The following is a 17,896-nucleotide window of genomic DNA, read 5'->3' as shown; positions in this document are numbered from 1 at the left end:
TAGGACAAGGAGATACTTGGTGCCTTTCAAATATCTGTCTGAGCTTCCATAATTCCATAGAAGAAATTGCAGTTCCAAAGAGATGTTTCCAAGCCCCTCAAGTGCTGAGGTCTGAAAGGCCTCCTTCCTCCCCCTCCCATCCCTGTACCTACTTGATAGACAGTAATTTGGAAGCTGAGCTCTGTTTCCAAATCTTGTTTCTGTGCTGTGCATTCAAATGGGTGCAGGTGTGAGATTTAAAAAGAGGGCTCAGCTTCCAAATGACTGTCCAAATAGCAGGGACAGGGATGGGAGGCAGAGTGAGGAGGGGTTCCAGCCCTCAGCACTTCAGAACTTGAGAATGCTTTTTTGACACTTTGAACTGGATAATAATAGCATTTGTTTTATGTTCTGGAAGCAAAATTTCAAAGAGGTGTTCAGAAGACCCTGAGGTGCTGAGGGCTTAAACGCCTTTTTGCTCCCCCCTCCCATCCCTGCCCCTGCTTGATTGACAGTCAGCTAGATGCCAAGCACTGTTTCCAAATTTAGTTCTAAGCTGTACATACAAATTGTGAACAGAGATTAAAAAATTTGGAAACAGAGCTCAGATTCCAGCTGACAGTCAATCAAAGAGGGACAGGGAAGGGGGAGGAGACGTTTCCACTTCAGAGGCTTGGGCCACAAGTACTTATTCTTGTACAAAAGATTGCTATGAGGATGAACAATTGTCAGTCTTTCCCGGGGTTTATTACAGGATATGTAATGGCATTTGTTTAACCTAAATTTAATTAAAAACAAATAAAAAAAAATTATTAGTTTTAGGTAAAATTAGTGTTTATTTTGGTTTGTAAAAAAATCCACAGCTTTAATATTCAGATTCATAAGAAGCGTCACTTCAGCGGGCAGTGCAGGGCTCGATGGACTATTGTACCCACCAATAGCTGCCCCTTGTACACGGAGGCACAGGATGACCCCTGGAGCACTGACCCGTTGTTCGCATAGATTCTGGTGATAATGGGGTTATCCGAGTGAATATTCTGTACACGGATCACCTGGCATGGAAAATAAATAAATGAATAAATAAATAAATAGATAGATCCCAGATAAATGATGTAGCATTAGGTGACATGTGCCAATTGGGGCTGCATGCCTATACCCTGACAGACACTCCTGGCAATACAGTATAGACGGCTGACATCTATCTTATATGTCTTTTGTAAACAGCAGGACTGTGGGGGCACTGTGCTAAGCTGTAGAGTGGGGATTTTGGATGATTCTGTTATGGGACTGGCTGTTATGGAAAAACTGCGGCTGGCTTACTTATGGAGGCCCTGGGGCTGTGGTACTAAATATGACTGTACTATGGGGGGTTATGGGAACACTGGCTGGCTGTTTTACAGGGTACTGTGTAGGATTATGTTTTGAGGGTCTGTGGCTAGCCCTGTCATGGGGATCTTTGTTTTACCTTGTTGAAGGCACTGTTGCTGCCTCCCTTATAGGGGCACTGTCTCTAACCCTGTTTTAGAAACACTGCAGTTGGTTCTATTATTTGTTTGGCACTGTTATAGGGATACTGGCTGGCTCTATTTTGGGGTATTGTATCCGGCTGTAATATGGGGATTCTTTGGCATCAAGGAAGTCCCTTTTGGGGCACAATGTCTGGTCCTGTTATGGAGGCCCTGGCAATGCTATAAGAGTATTATGTACAATTTGGGGAAATACAGTATTTTAGTATTTTTCTGATAAATCTCTATTTAACCCCTTAAGGACACATGACGTACTGGAACGTCATGTGTCCACTCCCGATCTATAACGCGGGGCCACGGCGTGGCCCCGCGTCATAGCGGTTCGGGCCCAGCCTCTAACAACGGCCGGGACCCGTGGCTAATAGCGCGCGGCATTGATCGCTGTGCCGCGCGCTATTAACCCTTTAGACGCGGCGTTCAAAGTTGAACGCCGCGTCTAAAGTGAAACCGAAACCATGCCGGCTAGCTCAGTGGGCTGTTCGGGATAGCCGCGGTGAAATCGCGGCATCCCGAACAGCTGACAGGACAGCGGGAGGGCCCCTACCTGCCTCCTCGCTGTCCGATCGCCGAATGACTGCTCAGTGCCTGAGATCCAGGCATGAGCAGTCATGCGGCAGAATCATCGATCACTGGTTTCTTATGAGAAACCAGTGATCAATGTAAAAGATCAGTGTGTGCAGTGTTATAGGTCCCTATGGGACCTATAACACTGCAAAAAAAAAGTGCAAAAAAAAAGTGAATAAACATCATTTAACCCCTTCCCTATTAAAAGTTTGAATCACCCCCCTTTTCCCATAAAAGAAAAAACACAGTGTAAATAAAAATAAAAATAAACATAAATGGTATCGCCGCGTGCGGAAATGTCCGAATTATAAAAATATATCGTTAATTAAACCGCACGGTCAATGGCGTGCGCGCAAAAAAATTCCAAAGTCCAAAATAGTGCATTTTTGGTCACTTTCTATATCATGAAAAAATGAATAAAAAGCGATCAATAAGTCCTATCAATGCAAAAATGATACCATTGAAAACTTCAGATCACGGCGCAAAAAATGAGCCCTCATACCGCCCCATACACGGAAAAATAAAAAAGTTATAGGGGTCAGAAGATGACAATTTTAAACGTATAAATTTTTCTGCATGAAGTTATGATTTTTTCCAGAAGTGCGACAAATTCAAACCTGTATAAGTAGGGTATCATTTTAATCATATGGACCTACAGAATAAAGGTAAGGTGTAATTTTTACCGAAAAATGTACTACGTAGAAACGGAAGCCCCCAAAAGTTACAAAATGGCGTTTTTTTTTTCAATTTTGTCTCACAATGATTTTTTTTCCCGTTTCACCGTAGATTTTTGGGCACAATGACTGACGTCATTACAAAGTAGAATTGGTGGTGCAAAAAATAAGCCATCATATGGATTTTTAGGTGCAAAATTGAAAGAGTTATGATTTTTTAAAGGCAAGGAGCAAAAAACGAAAATGCAAAAACGGAAAAACCCCCGGTCCTTAAGGGGTTAATTTACCAAGATCCCCTTCCATCCAGGTTCTGTGAGCCCCAGACGGAACACATCATGGGGCAGATTACAAATGTGCCAGAATTCCGGTGCATACATGTTATGCACAACAGGAGAGATTTATTAAGACCTGTCCAGAGGAAAAGTTGCCCAGTTGTCCATAGCAACCAATCAGATTGCTTCTTTTATTTTTCAAAGGCCTTGTTAAAAATTAAAGAAGGGATCTGATTGGTTGCTATGGGCAACTGGGCAACTTTTCCTCTGGACAGGTTTTGATAAATCTCCCTTAACATGTCCAGGGGGTGGGGATACTTTGATGTTATTTGTTTGAATGGGGTATTTAGCTCAAGATCATTAGGCATTGGGGTAAAAACTGACATAAGCCAGAACAATTGTCAGCCCTTTTGCCTCCTTGCAGGTTGTGCAAAATACATTAGTCAGCAGGGGGCGACAATGAGCACTGGACAGAACTGCTCCCAGACTAAAAAGAACATGAAAATCTAAACTCCATCCAAAGATAAGAAGAGAATGAAATGCAAAGAAAATACATATTTTCCATAGCTGCTATGTAGATAAATAATAATATATATCCGTGGAACTCCAGCTGTTGCAAAACTACAACACTGGCTTTCCAGGCATGCTGGGAGTTGTAGTTTTGCAACATCTGGAGGTCCAAATTTGAAGACCACGTCAATAAATCACTACTAAAGGACTAACCTCTGAACCAGGGAGATAATCTTCACTGTAAACAAAGAATTTTAATGCATTTGGAAGACCTCCTGTCCAAATATCCCCGGTCTCTGGATCCACTGACAGGTTATCCAAAAGGAAATTTACATCCAGCACCTTGTGTAGAGATGAAAAAAAAAATTTTTTTAATTGCAGTTCAATGATGTGTAGATGTGGTGTCCCAGAGCAGGATCACTTTGTGCTACTGTGGACACTGTTCAGGTGGCTGTTGTCTTTAAGGTTCCCAGCTTTGACTCAAGTCCTTTTCTTCAATGTCTGGCTATGAAATTGTGATGTATTTATTTGTTTGTAGCATACACTGTGTTCAATGAATGAAGTGCAAGGGTTAAAGAAGAAGTTTACTGAAAAGTTGTGCCCCGGCTGCAAAGAAAAAGAAAACAAACTTTAACTCACCTTCCTACGTTCCCCGTAGCACAGCTACAGCTGTTCGGTCCTCCGATCCGGTCTACTTCTTTCTCCCGTCACGTGTGCACGGATTGTCACACTGCGCTCAGCCTATCACCGGCCGCAGCGATGTCCCACCTCAGCTGGTGATAGGCTGAGCGCAGTGTGACGATCTGTGCACACAGGAGAAGACCGGACCGGAGGACCGAATGGCTGTAGTGGCACTCCGGGGGAACAGAGGAAGGTGAGTCAAAATGTATTTTCTTCTTTTTTTTTTCGCCACCTGGGTACAACGGACTGGACATACATTTAAGTAGACTACTCCTTTAACTGTCTGCTCTCATAATCCTGTGTAAAGTTGGTGAGAAGTCACATGTCGCCCTTCAGCCAATAAGTTTTGTCTCCACCCCAGTCCCCAGGAAAGGAGAGGGAACCAAAGCACATGGTAGTTTAGTCTAGTCCTGGCCTCTGGCCAAGGTAGGTCACACTGCTGCATCCTCCTGAAAATTCAAATTCTGGACACCAACAAAAGAATGAACATGTTCATTCTTTTTCCATAATCTGCCAAATATGCATTGGCGTCAATGGTGACAGCACATGTCTGAGTGCTCCTATGGCTGACTGAATCAATCGGCGACTGCTGCACATGGAATGACCGGCTTCTCCGGAGATTCTGTTGTGTGAATGCATTCTAAAGGTAGAGGGTGTTAGAGAGCAGCCCAAAAAAGACAAGGCTGAAAAGGATCTTGGGAGAGATTGATCAAAACCTGGGTAGGAAAGGAGAGGGGCAGTTGCCCATAGCAACCAATCAGTTGGCTTCTTTCATATTTCAAAGAAGCAGTTTGATTGGTTGCTAAGGGCAACTGCACCACTCTTTCCTCTACACAGGTTTTGATAAATCTCCCCCGGTGACCCTTTAAGGTAATAATATTGGTAATAGTTTACTTATACTCGTGTATATGTATCAGGCATCGTGTTCTTTGTAAGTCTAGACCTGCTGGCACCTACCTATATTACATAGGGGGAGATTTATCAAAGTTGTCTATTTCCTGCATCAATATAGACCAACCTACAGAGGGTTAGGCTGGTCTATTGTGCGCTTAATTTATCAAAAGTTGCATGGCTCTTGATAAATTCTGCGCACGGACTTCGGGATCTATGGTTTAGACTATATTTAAAGGAGTACTCCAACACTTAGACATCTTATCCCCTATCCAAAGGATAGGGGATAAGATGCCTGATCGCGGGGGTCCTGCCGCTGGGGTCCCGCCGCACGCTCCGCCCCTCAATGCAAGCCTATGGGAGGGGGCGTGACAGCTGTCACGCCCCCTCCCATAGGCTTGCATTGAGGGGCGGAGCGTGATGTCACACGGGGACAGAGGCGTGACGTCACACGCCGCCGGCCCCGTGGTAGCCGGTAATCAGACCCGGAGCAAACATTCTCCGGGGACTGATTTTAACTGGGGTGCTGCGTGCAAGATCATGGGGGTCCCCAGCGGCAGGACCCCCACGATCAGGCATCTTATCCCCTTTCCTTTTCATAGGGGATAAGATGTCTAAGTACCCCTTTAAACCTGCTTCAGCATGGTCTGACATTTCAGCGTACTTTCGGCCAATGCGACTTTTCGCAAAAAAGTCATTATTGATAAATTCAGCACCAATGCATTTTCCTGTCCATAATAGACTAGAATGCATCACGTTCTAAAAAAAATTTTTTAACAAAGCTGTCCATAGTTTTGTAAGACAGGTTTTAATCTGTGTAGATTTGGAACAAATTGAGAGCACTGGGTCAAATTCTGCGACAAATCACTAATAATGAATCCATTACCAAATCACTAGAAATCTGAGTCAACTCAACTTGGTTTTTTTTGTGTAAACCAAAAGTCGTAGGAAAAGTTGCAAATTTAACACTGAGACAAATCCTGCTACAAATGAACCCACTTTCTCAACAAAAAAAAGTAGGTAAACCCTTTGATAAATTCCTGCCCATATCCTGGTCCTGGTGTCCTTAGTGTTCATGTGAACGCATATTTTGCTGCCCTTTGCTTATTTTCTGCAGCTGATTTAGCTGCCTTTGACTTCAATGGGTATGAAAATCAGCAGCAAAACACACAGTAAAATATGCACGTTTTAATGGACCCTTATTCAGAATGATGGCTAGTATGGTGGTATTGTTCAGTCATGGTTTATGGCTGTGTTTTCTAGTCTTGGTATGGTGGTATTGTTCAGTCATGGTATGGTGGTGTTATCTAGTCTTGGTATGGTGGTATTATTCAGTCATGGTATGGCATGGTTATCTAGTCATGGTATGGTGGTATTGTTCAGTCATGGTATGGTGGTGTTATCTACTCTTGGTATGGTGGTATTATTCAGTCATGGTATGGCATTGTTATCTAGTCATGGTATGGTGGTATTGTTCAGTCATGGTATGGCGGTGTTATCTACACTTAGTATGGTGGTATTGTTCAGTCATGGTTTATGGCGTTGTTATCTAGTCATGGTATGGTGATATTGTTCAGCCATGGTATGGCAGTGTTATCTACTCTTGGTATGGTGGTATTGTTCAGTCATGGTATGGCGGTGTTATCTAGTCTTGGTATGTCGGTATTGTTCAGTCATGGTATGGCGGTGTTATCTACACTTAGTATGGTGGTATTGTTCAGTCATGGTTTATGGCGTTGTTATCTAGTCATGGTATGGTGGTATTGTTCAGTCATGGTATGGCGGTGTTATCTAATCTTAGTATGGTGGTATTGTTCAGTCATGGTATGGCGGCGTTATGTACTCTTAGTAAGGTGGTATTTTTCAGTCATGGTTTATGGTGGTGTTATCTAATCTTGGTATGGGGGTATTGCTCAGTTCTGGTATGGCATTATTATCTAGTTTTAGTTTGGTGGTATTGTTCAGTCATGGTATGGCGGTGTTATTTAGTCTTCATATGGTGGTATTGTTCAGTCATGGTATGGCAGTGTTATCTAGTCTTGGTATGGTGGTATTGCCTGGGGGCCCCATGAGTTGTTAATCTACCCCTGCACCCTGCTGTGGACCTCACTGCAAGACTCCGGTGGCTGAGGAGTTAATTTGCCAACGCTGGGCTGGTATGTGATGCAATGTGTATGGGCATGGGTGGAGCTTCCTGTGATGTCACGCATATATAATTGATTATGCATATTACCATGGCCGGTATTTGTTTTTGCAAGAAAGGAGGCAGCACTCCAGATAAAGGTGAAAAAAGTCATCAAATGCCCAAATACAAGTAGCAAGGATTCTGCTCACTCACAGTATATAGAAAAGGCTATGCTGCTTGTATAGAAAGACAGATAAACGAATTGGAGATAGATATGAGATAGCTAGATATGAGATAGATAGATAGATATGATAGATAGGTAGATATGAGATAGATATGAGATAGATAGATAGATATGAGATAGATAGATATGTAGATATGAAATAAATAGATAGATATGAGATAGCTAGATATGAGATAGATAGATAGATAGATATGATAGATAGGTAGATATGAGATAGATATGAGATAGATAGATAGATATGAGATAGATAGATATGTAGATATGAAATAAATAGATAGATATGAGATAGATAGATGTGAGATAGATATGAGATAGATAGATAGGTAGATATCAGATAGATGGATAGATAGATATGAGATAGATAGATATGAGATAGATCGATATGAGATAGATAGATATGAGATAGATAAATAGATATGAGATAGATAAATAGATATGAGATAGATAGATATGAGATAGATAGATATGATAGATAGATAGATACGAGATAGATATGAGATAGATCGATATGAGATAGATAGATATGAGATAAGATAGATGGATAGATATGAGATATATAGATAGATAGGAGATAGATAGATATGAGATAGATAGATAGATAGATAGATATGAGATAGATAGATATTGCAGTTACAAACTATAAACTATATATTTTACCTTTACTGGGGTAAGAGACCAATCTTCATTCTTTTTAAAGACATGAATTGTATGACCTGAGATATCAGCAGCGTAGATGTATCTATAAAGGTAAAAGTGTTACAGTAAAACAATGTTGTCTTACAATAACTGTGTTTTGCATTATAGGGTATGAACACTTTTTTTTGCAACAATTTTATTTTCAGTGAAGAAGAGCCTGAGATATATGACACCCTTTAATAATAAAGGTTCAGCACATGCAAAGGTCATACATGTTAGGCTTCTTTCACACTACCGTCCGCACACCGACTCCTGCCAAAAAACAACAGCGCCCGACGGTCCCCATAATAGTAAAGAGGGACCCATTGTTGCCCGTTGTGCCTTGTCACAAGAACGTCCGTAAAAAAAAAAAAAGACAGACTTTAATGGCCGTTCTTGACGAGGAGCAACAGCAGTGTGAAAGGGGTCTTACTTATGCCTACATGCCCATATCAGCACATGTTCACCACAATATAAGAGACGATAACCATCCAAGACAAGGCGTAGACAGTTGTCTTGGTTGGGGAAGATTTTAATCAAAGAGGGGTGATAACATGAAGAAAAGTTCCTATATTCTTCCCCTGGGGTCACTGAAGGACGTGCAGGGAAGATATAAGAACAGAGTGTGATCTATAAAATGGGCGATACCATGAAGAAAAGATTCTTATAGTCCCCAGTGATCAGTAAAGGCTGTATATGGGGAGAAATGATAAGTAATAGATTGTGACTGGTAAGAGAGGTGATAACATGAAAAACGTTCCTTGTATCCCCTCCAGGGTCACTGTAAGGATATACAGGAGAGAGATGATATTAAAAGGGTCGATTTGAAAAAAAATGTCCCCTGGTGTACCCCTTTATGAGACTTTGGAGGGGTAATAAGTTGAAGAAAAAATTCTCGTACCCTCCTTACATCACGTGCTATATGAAAAACGAAAAAAAGGAGAGAAGGGGAATTTGCGCCCCTAGTGAAGGACATTACAGTTCAGTTTAAAGTAGAATTAAAGTTAAACTCACCGAGTTCAGTTGCACTCAGAACGCAACACCTCACATAGCGTTCTTTAATCAATATGTCTCCAGACCGGCAGCCTCGGTCCTCTGGTAGCAGCCTTGCTGTTCCAGCTCAAGGCAATAGGGGAAAACAGTAGAAAAATGAACCGATCCTGGCGCTGCTACTCTGGATATAAGAAGGACTTGAAATCCAATGGTGTTCCTTTAAATGGTTTTTATTTTACAAAAACATATGCAACGCGTTTCTGGTCCGAAAAGGACCCTTCGTCAGGCAAGGTGTGGACACACCTTGCCTGACGAAGGGTCCGTTTCGCACCAGAGACGCATTGCATATGTGTTTGTAAAATAAAAACCATTTAAAGGAACACCATTGGATTTCAAGTCCTTCTTATATCCAGAGTAGCAGCGCCAGGATCGGTTCATTTTTCTACTATTTTCCCTATTACATCACGTGCTGGTATGTTTGTGGCATAAGAGTTCTCAGAGATCTTATCATGTAGACATGAAAAAAAGTTGCAGAACATCGCTATCTATTGATGGTGCTTATGTGTGGATAAAAACTTTAAGGATTACTGATTATCATGCAGTCCATACTGCTCTGGGGTAGGGAGCTTGATCTAGTCTAACCAGGCTCCACCACTCCATGAGTCTTATAGCACCTTCATAGTAGATACGCTCTTAATATCTCTATGGTGCATGTATTTCTCTTCCCCCTTCACCTCCATGACTGGTGAGCAACAAGTAGTCATAGTAGGAGACAACTTACTTCTTGTCATTAGAAATAGTAATTCCATTGCCACTGTAAAGTCCTTTGGCCACTTGTCGGACATCACCAGGGCTGTAATACACAACACCCGTCCATTGAAATCCAAGAAACAATTCCACATATTTCATGTTGATATTGGTAAAGTAATAATCGATGGTGGCGTAGAAGCTCTCAGGCCCAACAGCAACTATATCATTAACACTAAAAGAAAGACAAAAAAGAGAACAATTAAAAAGAGGTGTTCAGGATAAGAATGAAGGATCTGCTTAACAATGGGCTGTGTATGGGATTGCAGCTCATTTCTTTGACTTAAACATCCATGAAATTGAAGAGCAGATATGGGGACTAAATTAAGCACATGGTGATATAGGGGCACACAAGGTCTGCAGGACAACCCTGCACCTGTAGACATGTCACCTTCAGAATATATCAGTAGTGCATCTCCATCTTTGGTGGCCGTCACACCCCCTCCCATAGACTTGCATTAAGGGGGCAGGCCATGACATCACGAGGGGGCGGAGCCGTGATTTCACGATGCTCCGGACCCTGTATCGCCGGTCATTACCCACAGAGCTCTGTGCATCGGATGTCTGGGGTGCTGCAGCGGAGATCCCGGGGGTCCCCAGCGGCGGGACTCCCGCGATCTGACATCTTACCCCTATCCTTTGGATAGGGGATAAGATGCTAGGAGCGGAGTACCCCTTTAAGGTCTGATGTCTATTTACTTAAGAGGTCTGTATAAACCTATAGGGTCTACAGTCTTTGTTAATCTAGAGGATCTGGTCTTGGGTCTGCATTCATTTAGAATCTTGTCTGGGGTCTGCATTAATTGAAAGGTGCCTGGTCTGCGTCTGTATTAATTTAAGAGGTCTGTGTAAATCTATAGGGCTCTGGTCTCATCTCTATGTTAGTCTATTCTTGGGTTTGCTTTAGAGCATGGTTCTGGGGTTCTGGTCTGTGCTCCGAATTAAGATGCAGGATCTCTAATGTTAAACTGGATTGACAGTATTTATTATAGGGTGTCATATACACTACTTGTGATATATATTTGATTTGCACTTTTAAACATTTCCAGTGGTTGGCCTTCCTTAAAGGAGATATATCATGGGGAAAAAGTTATCACCTATCCTTTGGATAAGTTTTAGATCACGGGGGGGGGGGGGGGGGTCAAAACCGCTGGGACCCCCGCAATATCCTATAGGGTCCCCTGCTCTCCCCCGGAGCAATGCGTCATGACCCCCCATGAAGCAGCAGCCTACATACCCCTCCATCTCCACCACCCTTTCTATGGAAAAGCTGCTCAGCTATTTTTGGCTCTCCGATAGAGATATATGGAGGGGGCGTGTCGACCGCCATTTCCTTTTGGGGTCAGGATGTGCAGCCCCTATTCAGAGCAGGGGTGCCGTAGAGGAGATGGCAGTAGTCCAAGCGATCAGACCACCCCCCAATCTAATACTTATCCCCCATACTTTGGATAGGGTTTTTTCCCCATGATACTACTCCTTTAAGGAAAATAAACAATAAGTAAGATATGAGCAGGAATCTTTGGTTAGATGGTTCTCATACTTGCTGAGCAGTTCGTGTTTCACTGATTTCAGATGGAGAAGAGAACGTTCCTCCTCTTGAAATTTGAATATCTCCACTATGGATTGTAACTGCGGATGATTCACCACAAAGAGATAGACTGTACCATCTGAAAATAGAGGGGGACAAAGAAAACTTAGACACTTAGAGGAAAGACAGTATAAGAGCAAATCTGCATTGGAGACTCCAGCAAAATGATGGACACCATGATGGCAAGCCAACAGGACCTATCATAATCAATGGGATCTATTGAGCACCAATGGTGTTCCTGATATGGGATGGGTCCACCACTGCCACCTACCAGATGGAATATACAAAAACCTCAAGTAAATGATAAAAACTAAAATATTTGTTGTGCAAAACCACTAGGGTTATAAGACCACGTGAAATACCAGGTCCAGAGACACAGATTACATCACGTAACCTCCTGATTTCTGTTAGTTGATGTGTTGTCATAGAGCTCTTGTTGCCCATAGCAACTAATCACAGTGCAGCTTTTATTTTTCGCTAGAGGCAACAAGGACAGTTTTTACTGGCCCTTTATGAGGATACAAATCACAAGTTGCAACAATATCTAAATTTGCCACGAATCGGATTAAAAAAAAAAAAAAAAGAAATTTAGCAAAAGCTTAAAAACAGTCTTAATAACATACTGTATCTCCTGCCTTTTTGCATCCACAGCTCCTATGCAGGCCTGTCTCCATGGTAACAGACTACAGTGTAGTCTGAAATTGCAGTCATGTATTATTCCCATACATTAACTGCTTCTTCTACTACCAATAGGTTCACAAGAAGAGGAAGCGGAGTTAACATGACTGCAGGATCAGACTACACAGTTTTATTTGTAGTCTCTAACCATGGAGGCATATAAGTCTGCCTATTTGCTGTATACACAAAACAGTAGAATATTTTTTAATGAATACTATTTGAAAAGATGCTTACCGTAATTTCTTATTTTAGAATGCACCGAAGCAAATAAAAGTAGTTGAAAAGCATACGTACCGTTAATGCTTTCATTTTTCAGCACTAAATAGTTATGGTTACAGTTAAATGGAATTTTTTTTTAGCAGCATTTTAATGCTAAAAAAAAACTAAAAAAAACATCTACCTGTCTCCTGGCGCATCCCTTGTCCTGCTGCGGTCCTCGGCGCCCTTCTCTTTCTGGTTCCTTGTGGCCAATACGTCACTCTGCGGCTCAGCAAATCACTGGCTTCAGAGATGTCCTGCCTCGGTCAGTGATTGGCCGAGTGGATATTTGATGTATTGAGCCCCAGCACCAGGAAGAGGCTCGATGCCAGGGCTCAATACGTCACATGTCCGCTCAGCCAATCCCTGACCGAGGCGGGACATCTCTGAAGCCAGCGATTCACTGAGGTGCAGAGTGATGTATTGACCACAGGGAACCAGGGGGAGGAGTGCTCCTAGGGCCGCAGTGGGACAACGGATGCACTGAGGGAACTGCAGGAGGTAGGTAGAATATTTTTTTTTATAACTGGCAGAATGGGAGTGTTGCCGAAACACCCCCCGCACCACCTATCCCGTAGTACCCCTTTCGGCAGTTGTTTGCTGTTTATAACATCCCTGTGTCCTGCATTAGTTTTTCTAAATTAGTCTTTCCCCTCAGCTGAACTTTACCCTGACTAGTCTCCAGTATGTGATTGGCAGCCTTCAGATCAGCAGGGATGGTGCAAGAATTTTCGCCACCCTAGGCAAAACCTCATGTTGCCACCCCTTGCCTCTGCCCCTTTCCACACACCCTCTAATAGGGCTGATATAAGATCCAGGCTGTAACTAGTTCTATGGACCACATGGCAAATTCTGGACCTCCCCCCCCCCCCCCCCCCCCCGCAACAATTACAGGGTATACTATATATATATATATATATATATATATATATATATATATAATGTTAACATAGTAACATAGCTATGGCTGCATTCACATCTCACATATGGGCGCTGGATCCGGCTGGGGGAGGGGCAAACCGGGCGCTCCCGTACCCCAGCTGGATCAGCCCGTGACTCCATTTACTTTAATGAGCCGACCGGAGTCATACGGTGACTCCGGTCTGCTCAGTTTTGACTCGTATGCGGTTTTGGACCGGACCTAAAACCATAGTATACCATACTGTATAACTCTAATAATAATAACGTTGACCAAATCCTGTATACTGAGACCAATATTGACAATTCTACCACTACAATAAACAAAATAAAGTCAGCACCTCCAAACAAAATAAAATACATACCGAGGTGCACACAAGGGACAAATAATACTGCCACACCATGACCTAGACTATCATTACCACTGACTAATGACTAGATAATACTGCTTTACTGTTACTAAATTAAATTAACTTTACAAAGACCAATATTTTCACTTACAGTCACTCATATAGCAGTCGGTACTAGTTGCATATGAGCGCCATTCAGACCATATAAGTGATTATAAGTTACATCCAATGACTCACAGATGACTTTTCCTCTGATCTGAGTTTTTCACTATTTTTCTTCTCTATCTGGCCCGTCCCATTAGGAAGACTTTTCCAGCCAGCACTCATCTCCACAGAATCTGTCCGACAAACATTTGTTTCCTCTCCCCAGCACCCACCTCACCTCAATACAAACTTCCCATGTATATTTCCGGCATCACAGAAATACCGACCACGGGCCGGGCGGCTCCCTCATCAAGTGGGTACTTTAGGACAGCGCCTATCTTGCCTTTAGGTCACGCCGTCCCTGTAGATCAGTAACCCTGATACGTGTCCTATATTATAATGATTGTGACCTTTAAAATGTGTTGAACCAGTGCAGAAAATTTGATACCAGTATATTCTTCTACTCCTTAGGACTATATGGACAATCACATTCTAGGTCCATATGCAATAATATGGAGCTGCTGCTCTTTTGTGAAGACTTTTACAAGTGCCTGTGGGAATGTTTCCCATTCATCCAGAAGAATATTTGTAAGGTCCTGGATCACAATTTCCATTCTAGTTCATCCCCAAGGTGTTGGAAGGAGTTGAGGTCTGGGCTCTGAGCTTCCAGCCCCGTTCTCCCACACCATACACCCCCTCCATGTCTTTATGGACCTTGCTGTGTGCACTGGGGCACAGTCATGCTGGGACAGAAAAGGGCCACACACTAAGTAACTCCTTCCCTATCCCCAATGACGTTTTTGTTGGGAAGGAACCGATAATAAACATTTTACCCTTCTCATCGATGTACGTGCTCAGCCCATGAGGGTTTAAGGAAGACACGTCAAAACCTTCACTGATGCGCAGAGGGACGGGACTGAGGTCGCCATTTTCCAGGTCTAAAAGTAGTATCTCTCCAGGCTTGTCAGGTGCAAAGCACTTTACGTAAGGCAACTTCATGCCCTAAAAAAGATGAGAAATAAATAAGAAAAAATATATTTCATACCCAAATCCCCCCAAAAAACTGAAAAACAGCAAGGGGTACGCCACTGGCCAGCGTTCGGAAGTAAATATTTTGAATGCTGTTTTCACGCTGCCAGGGTCGGTCCTGCCCCTCCTGACATCACGGCCATGCCCCCTCAATGCAAGTCTATGGGAGGGGGTGTGACGGCAGTCATGCCCCCTCCCATAGACTTGCATTGAGGGGGCGTGGCCGTGATGTCAGGAGGGGCAGTACTGACCCCGGCAGCGTGAAAACAGCATTCAAAACATTTACTTCCGAATGCTGCCCATTGGATTACCCCTTCAAGGGCTTGGGCCAGGTATGCTGTGACCCAAGATAACTGTCACCCTGTCACTAATGAAGTCACCCTTCTTGGTGACAGAACGTGTGGGGACTTTGGTGGGGTGCCAATCTCCAGGACTGAACTTACCCTGAGGTTTTTATTTGGGATATCTTATTCAACAATAAGCTGGGGCCACTTGGCCATTATAGTATTGTATTTTGGGGACATATTAATTATTTGAGTTATTATACGATTATAACAATTGTGTATGGTTGTTAGCTTCATGTGACACCTGGTTGTTGCTATCTCGTAGTGGAGTCGGCTCTATTCATTTATTCATGTCACAGGGAGGGTGGGCGTTCTTGTAGGACTTTTCCTTTATGCATAGATTAAACATTTTCTTTTGACTATTGCATCCTAAAGATGCAAAGGTTATAGATAAGATATTGTATTATTATCAGTCATGTGCTGTTGACATAGGTCACTAAAGTTCCATAAAAACCTGAAAATCCATGTGTGACTGCTGCGGGGGAGGGGGGTATGGAAACCTATTAAACTGACGCCCATCCCCGGTATCTTAGTTCTATACTTTTCTGTGCATGCTGGGAAGGAAACTGACATCATTCCTCTATTTGATGTTGTCTTTCTATTTGATTCCATCATTCCCTGTGAAATCTATCAAGAAAAGGCAACTACTCACTGTACTTATAAAGGCCAAACCATTAGGAAGAATATCGATATCTTCAGAACCAGCCTCTGTGAAGAAGAGAAAATAACACATGAGATTCTGGCCATAGGCACTGCATAATAATCTAATGCGGGGAAAACTAACTGCCCCCTTGCATTATAGGAGCTCTGTTAGGGGTAAATCTTACTGCAAGCTCGCTGACTGTTTCCAGTAACAAGTAGCAAAACTCCAAAGACTATATAAGGGTGCATTCACACTACGGAATTCCTGGGGTGAACTTAACATTAGTGTGAATGGGTCTCTGTGAGACCCGTTCACACTGCGGAATTTCCGTGGAGGACAATTCCGCCGTTGAAATTGTTCAGCGCAAAGAAAGAACATGTTAATTTTTTGCGCGGATTCCGCGAGCACTGCATAGCCGTCACTGGTGACGGCTCAGTGCCCCATGGCCCTAGCGCCAAAGCCCATCCGGCGGCAGCTGCCAGGCAGAATCTCCGCTCGCGGAACTCAGCGAGCAGACATTCCATAGTGTGAACGCACCCTAACACAGGATATACACAATGGCACGAGATTTATCAAAACCTGTCCAGAGGAAATGTTTCCCAGTTGCCCATAGCAACCAATCAGTTAGTTTCTTTCATTTTTACAAAACCCCTCTGGATGGATTTTGATAAATCTCCCCCAATATGCACAAGTTTAGGTACAAAGGACATACACTGAGTTTGTATGGCTGGCACGTAGAGCTCATAGATCATCGGTATTGTGGAATAAAGTCAAATGTTAAAGGGGAACCTTAGTAAAGGAAATCACTGTATGCAGTCCAACCTCTACGATCACCAACGGTGAGCTCAACTTATTCTAATTCTAGTTATTAGGGGTTCACCTGGGTCCTAGAGGATGGGTGGTGGCCCATATAGGGCAAGTGAACAGGGGCTGTTTTCAGGGGGTTGTCTAAAAAATGTTTTACAGTTTAACAGTTTTGGCCATATTGCTGAGGGCCCATCACCGAATCATCACCCTATGGGCAACTATCGGGGTAAGGATCTTAGCCTAGTCTAAGCCACCACCATGGTTCTGACCCCAACCCAATGCCTGAAACACTTAGAATCCTAGGTGGTTTGTTTGTAGAGACTTAGGCTGGGTTCACACTGCAGAATTTCTGGGCGGAATTTCTGCAGGAGATCCTGCGGGTGGTGCTTGGACCGGCAATGCATTTCTGGGAGGATCTTTTGGGTGATCTGCTCAGAAATGCATTGCCATCTATGGGGACAGCAATGAAGTCTGCGCTGTCCTAGTGCCGCCGACTTGATCTCCGGCAGAAATTCTGCCTGGAGATTCCGCAGTGTGAACCCAGCCTTAGGGTCTATTCACACGGCAGAATTTCCACTTGTTGAATTCGGCCTCAAATTAAAGCCCATAGACTTCTATGAGATCCCGCACTCCCATTCACCCTTCTGAATTTCCGCTTGCGAAATTTCAGAAATGCGAGTGGGAGTGAAAAAAATCACATAGAAGTCTATGGGTTTTAATTTGAGTCAGACCCTTATGGTGTCTTGGGATGTGTTACAAGATGAGAGATTTTTCAAAAACTTACCGATCCCTTTCAGAAGTTGACAACCGGGGATCTCCACCGGCACGACTTCATTGAACATTAATAATCTATGACTGCAAAAAAAAATAAGCCACAAATGACATAATGTAAACATTTCAGTTTTTGCAGAAAAAAAAGTCAAATTGTAGAGCAGGAGAAGCCGAAAAGATTTATATATAGTTATAAGTGAAACTACAATGGAGAACAACTGATAGGAAGCAAATAACTTGTAGCACTCAATGCCAGTCAGCTGCATCAAAAGCTCACAAAATATATTTTCTTGTATTAGAAATGGCATGACAATGGTTAAATGAACTATTGAATTTATTGGCGTGCATAAAAAACAGATTAAATACATGAGACCTATAACTTTCCATCACATTTCAATTTTTTATAATATCCTTCTATAAAGATG

General features: G+C 42.8%; 1 protein-coding gene across 1 annotated transcript; it reads right to left on the bottom strand.

The window, feature by feature from the left end:
• Positions 1-800: 800 nt before the first annotated feature.
• LOC130272940 (serum paraoxonase/arylesterase 2-like) lies at positions 801-17,552 on the bottom strand. Its single transcript, XM_056518979.1, has 8 exons — positions 17,485-17,552; positions 15,903-15,958; positions 14,711-14,879; positions 11,482-11,608; positions 9,916-10,116; positions 8,124-8,205; positions 3,739-3,867; positions 801-1,031 (listed from the first exon to the last, which is right to left on the bottom strand). Exons 1-8 carry the CDS (start codon positions 17,540-17,542, stop codon positions 870-872), a joined length of 984 nt encoding a protein of 327 aa, XP_056374954.1. The 5' UTR covers positions 17,543-17,552; the 3' UTR covers positions 801-869.
• Positions 17,553-17,896: the final 344 nt, after the last annotated feature.

The sequence above is a fragment of the Hyla sarda genome, chromosome 5 (genome assembly GCF_029499605.1).
Source record: "Hyla sarda isolate aHylSar1 chromosome 5, aHylSar1.hap1, whole genome shotgun sequence".
NCBI classification, from domain to species: domain Eukaryota; kingdom Metazoa; phylum Chordata; class Amphibia; order Anura; family Hylidae; genus Hyla; species Hyla sarda.
The sequence above is the reverse complement of the archived record's forward strand: the minus strand, read 5'-3'. Positions and strand labels throughout refer to the sequence as shown.

Excerpts from the sequence above, each read along its gene's own strand:
- LOC130272940 (XM_056518979.1), bottom strand. The coding sequence starts at position 17,542 with ATGTTCAATGAAGTCGTGCCGGTGGAGATCCCCGGTTGTCAACTTCTG. Across the intron at positions 11,609-14,710 it reads CACGTACATCGATGAGAAGG|ATGGTACAGTCTATCTCTTT; the intron begins GTAAAATGTTTA and ends CTCTATTTTCAG. Across the intron at positions 8,206-9,915 it reads ACTATTTCTAATGACAAGAA|ATACATCTACGCTGCTGATA; the intron begins GTAAGTTGTCTC and ends TTACCTTTATAG.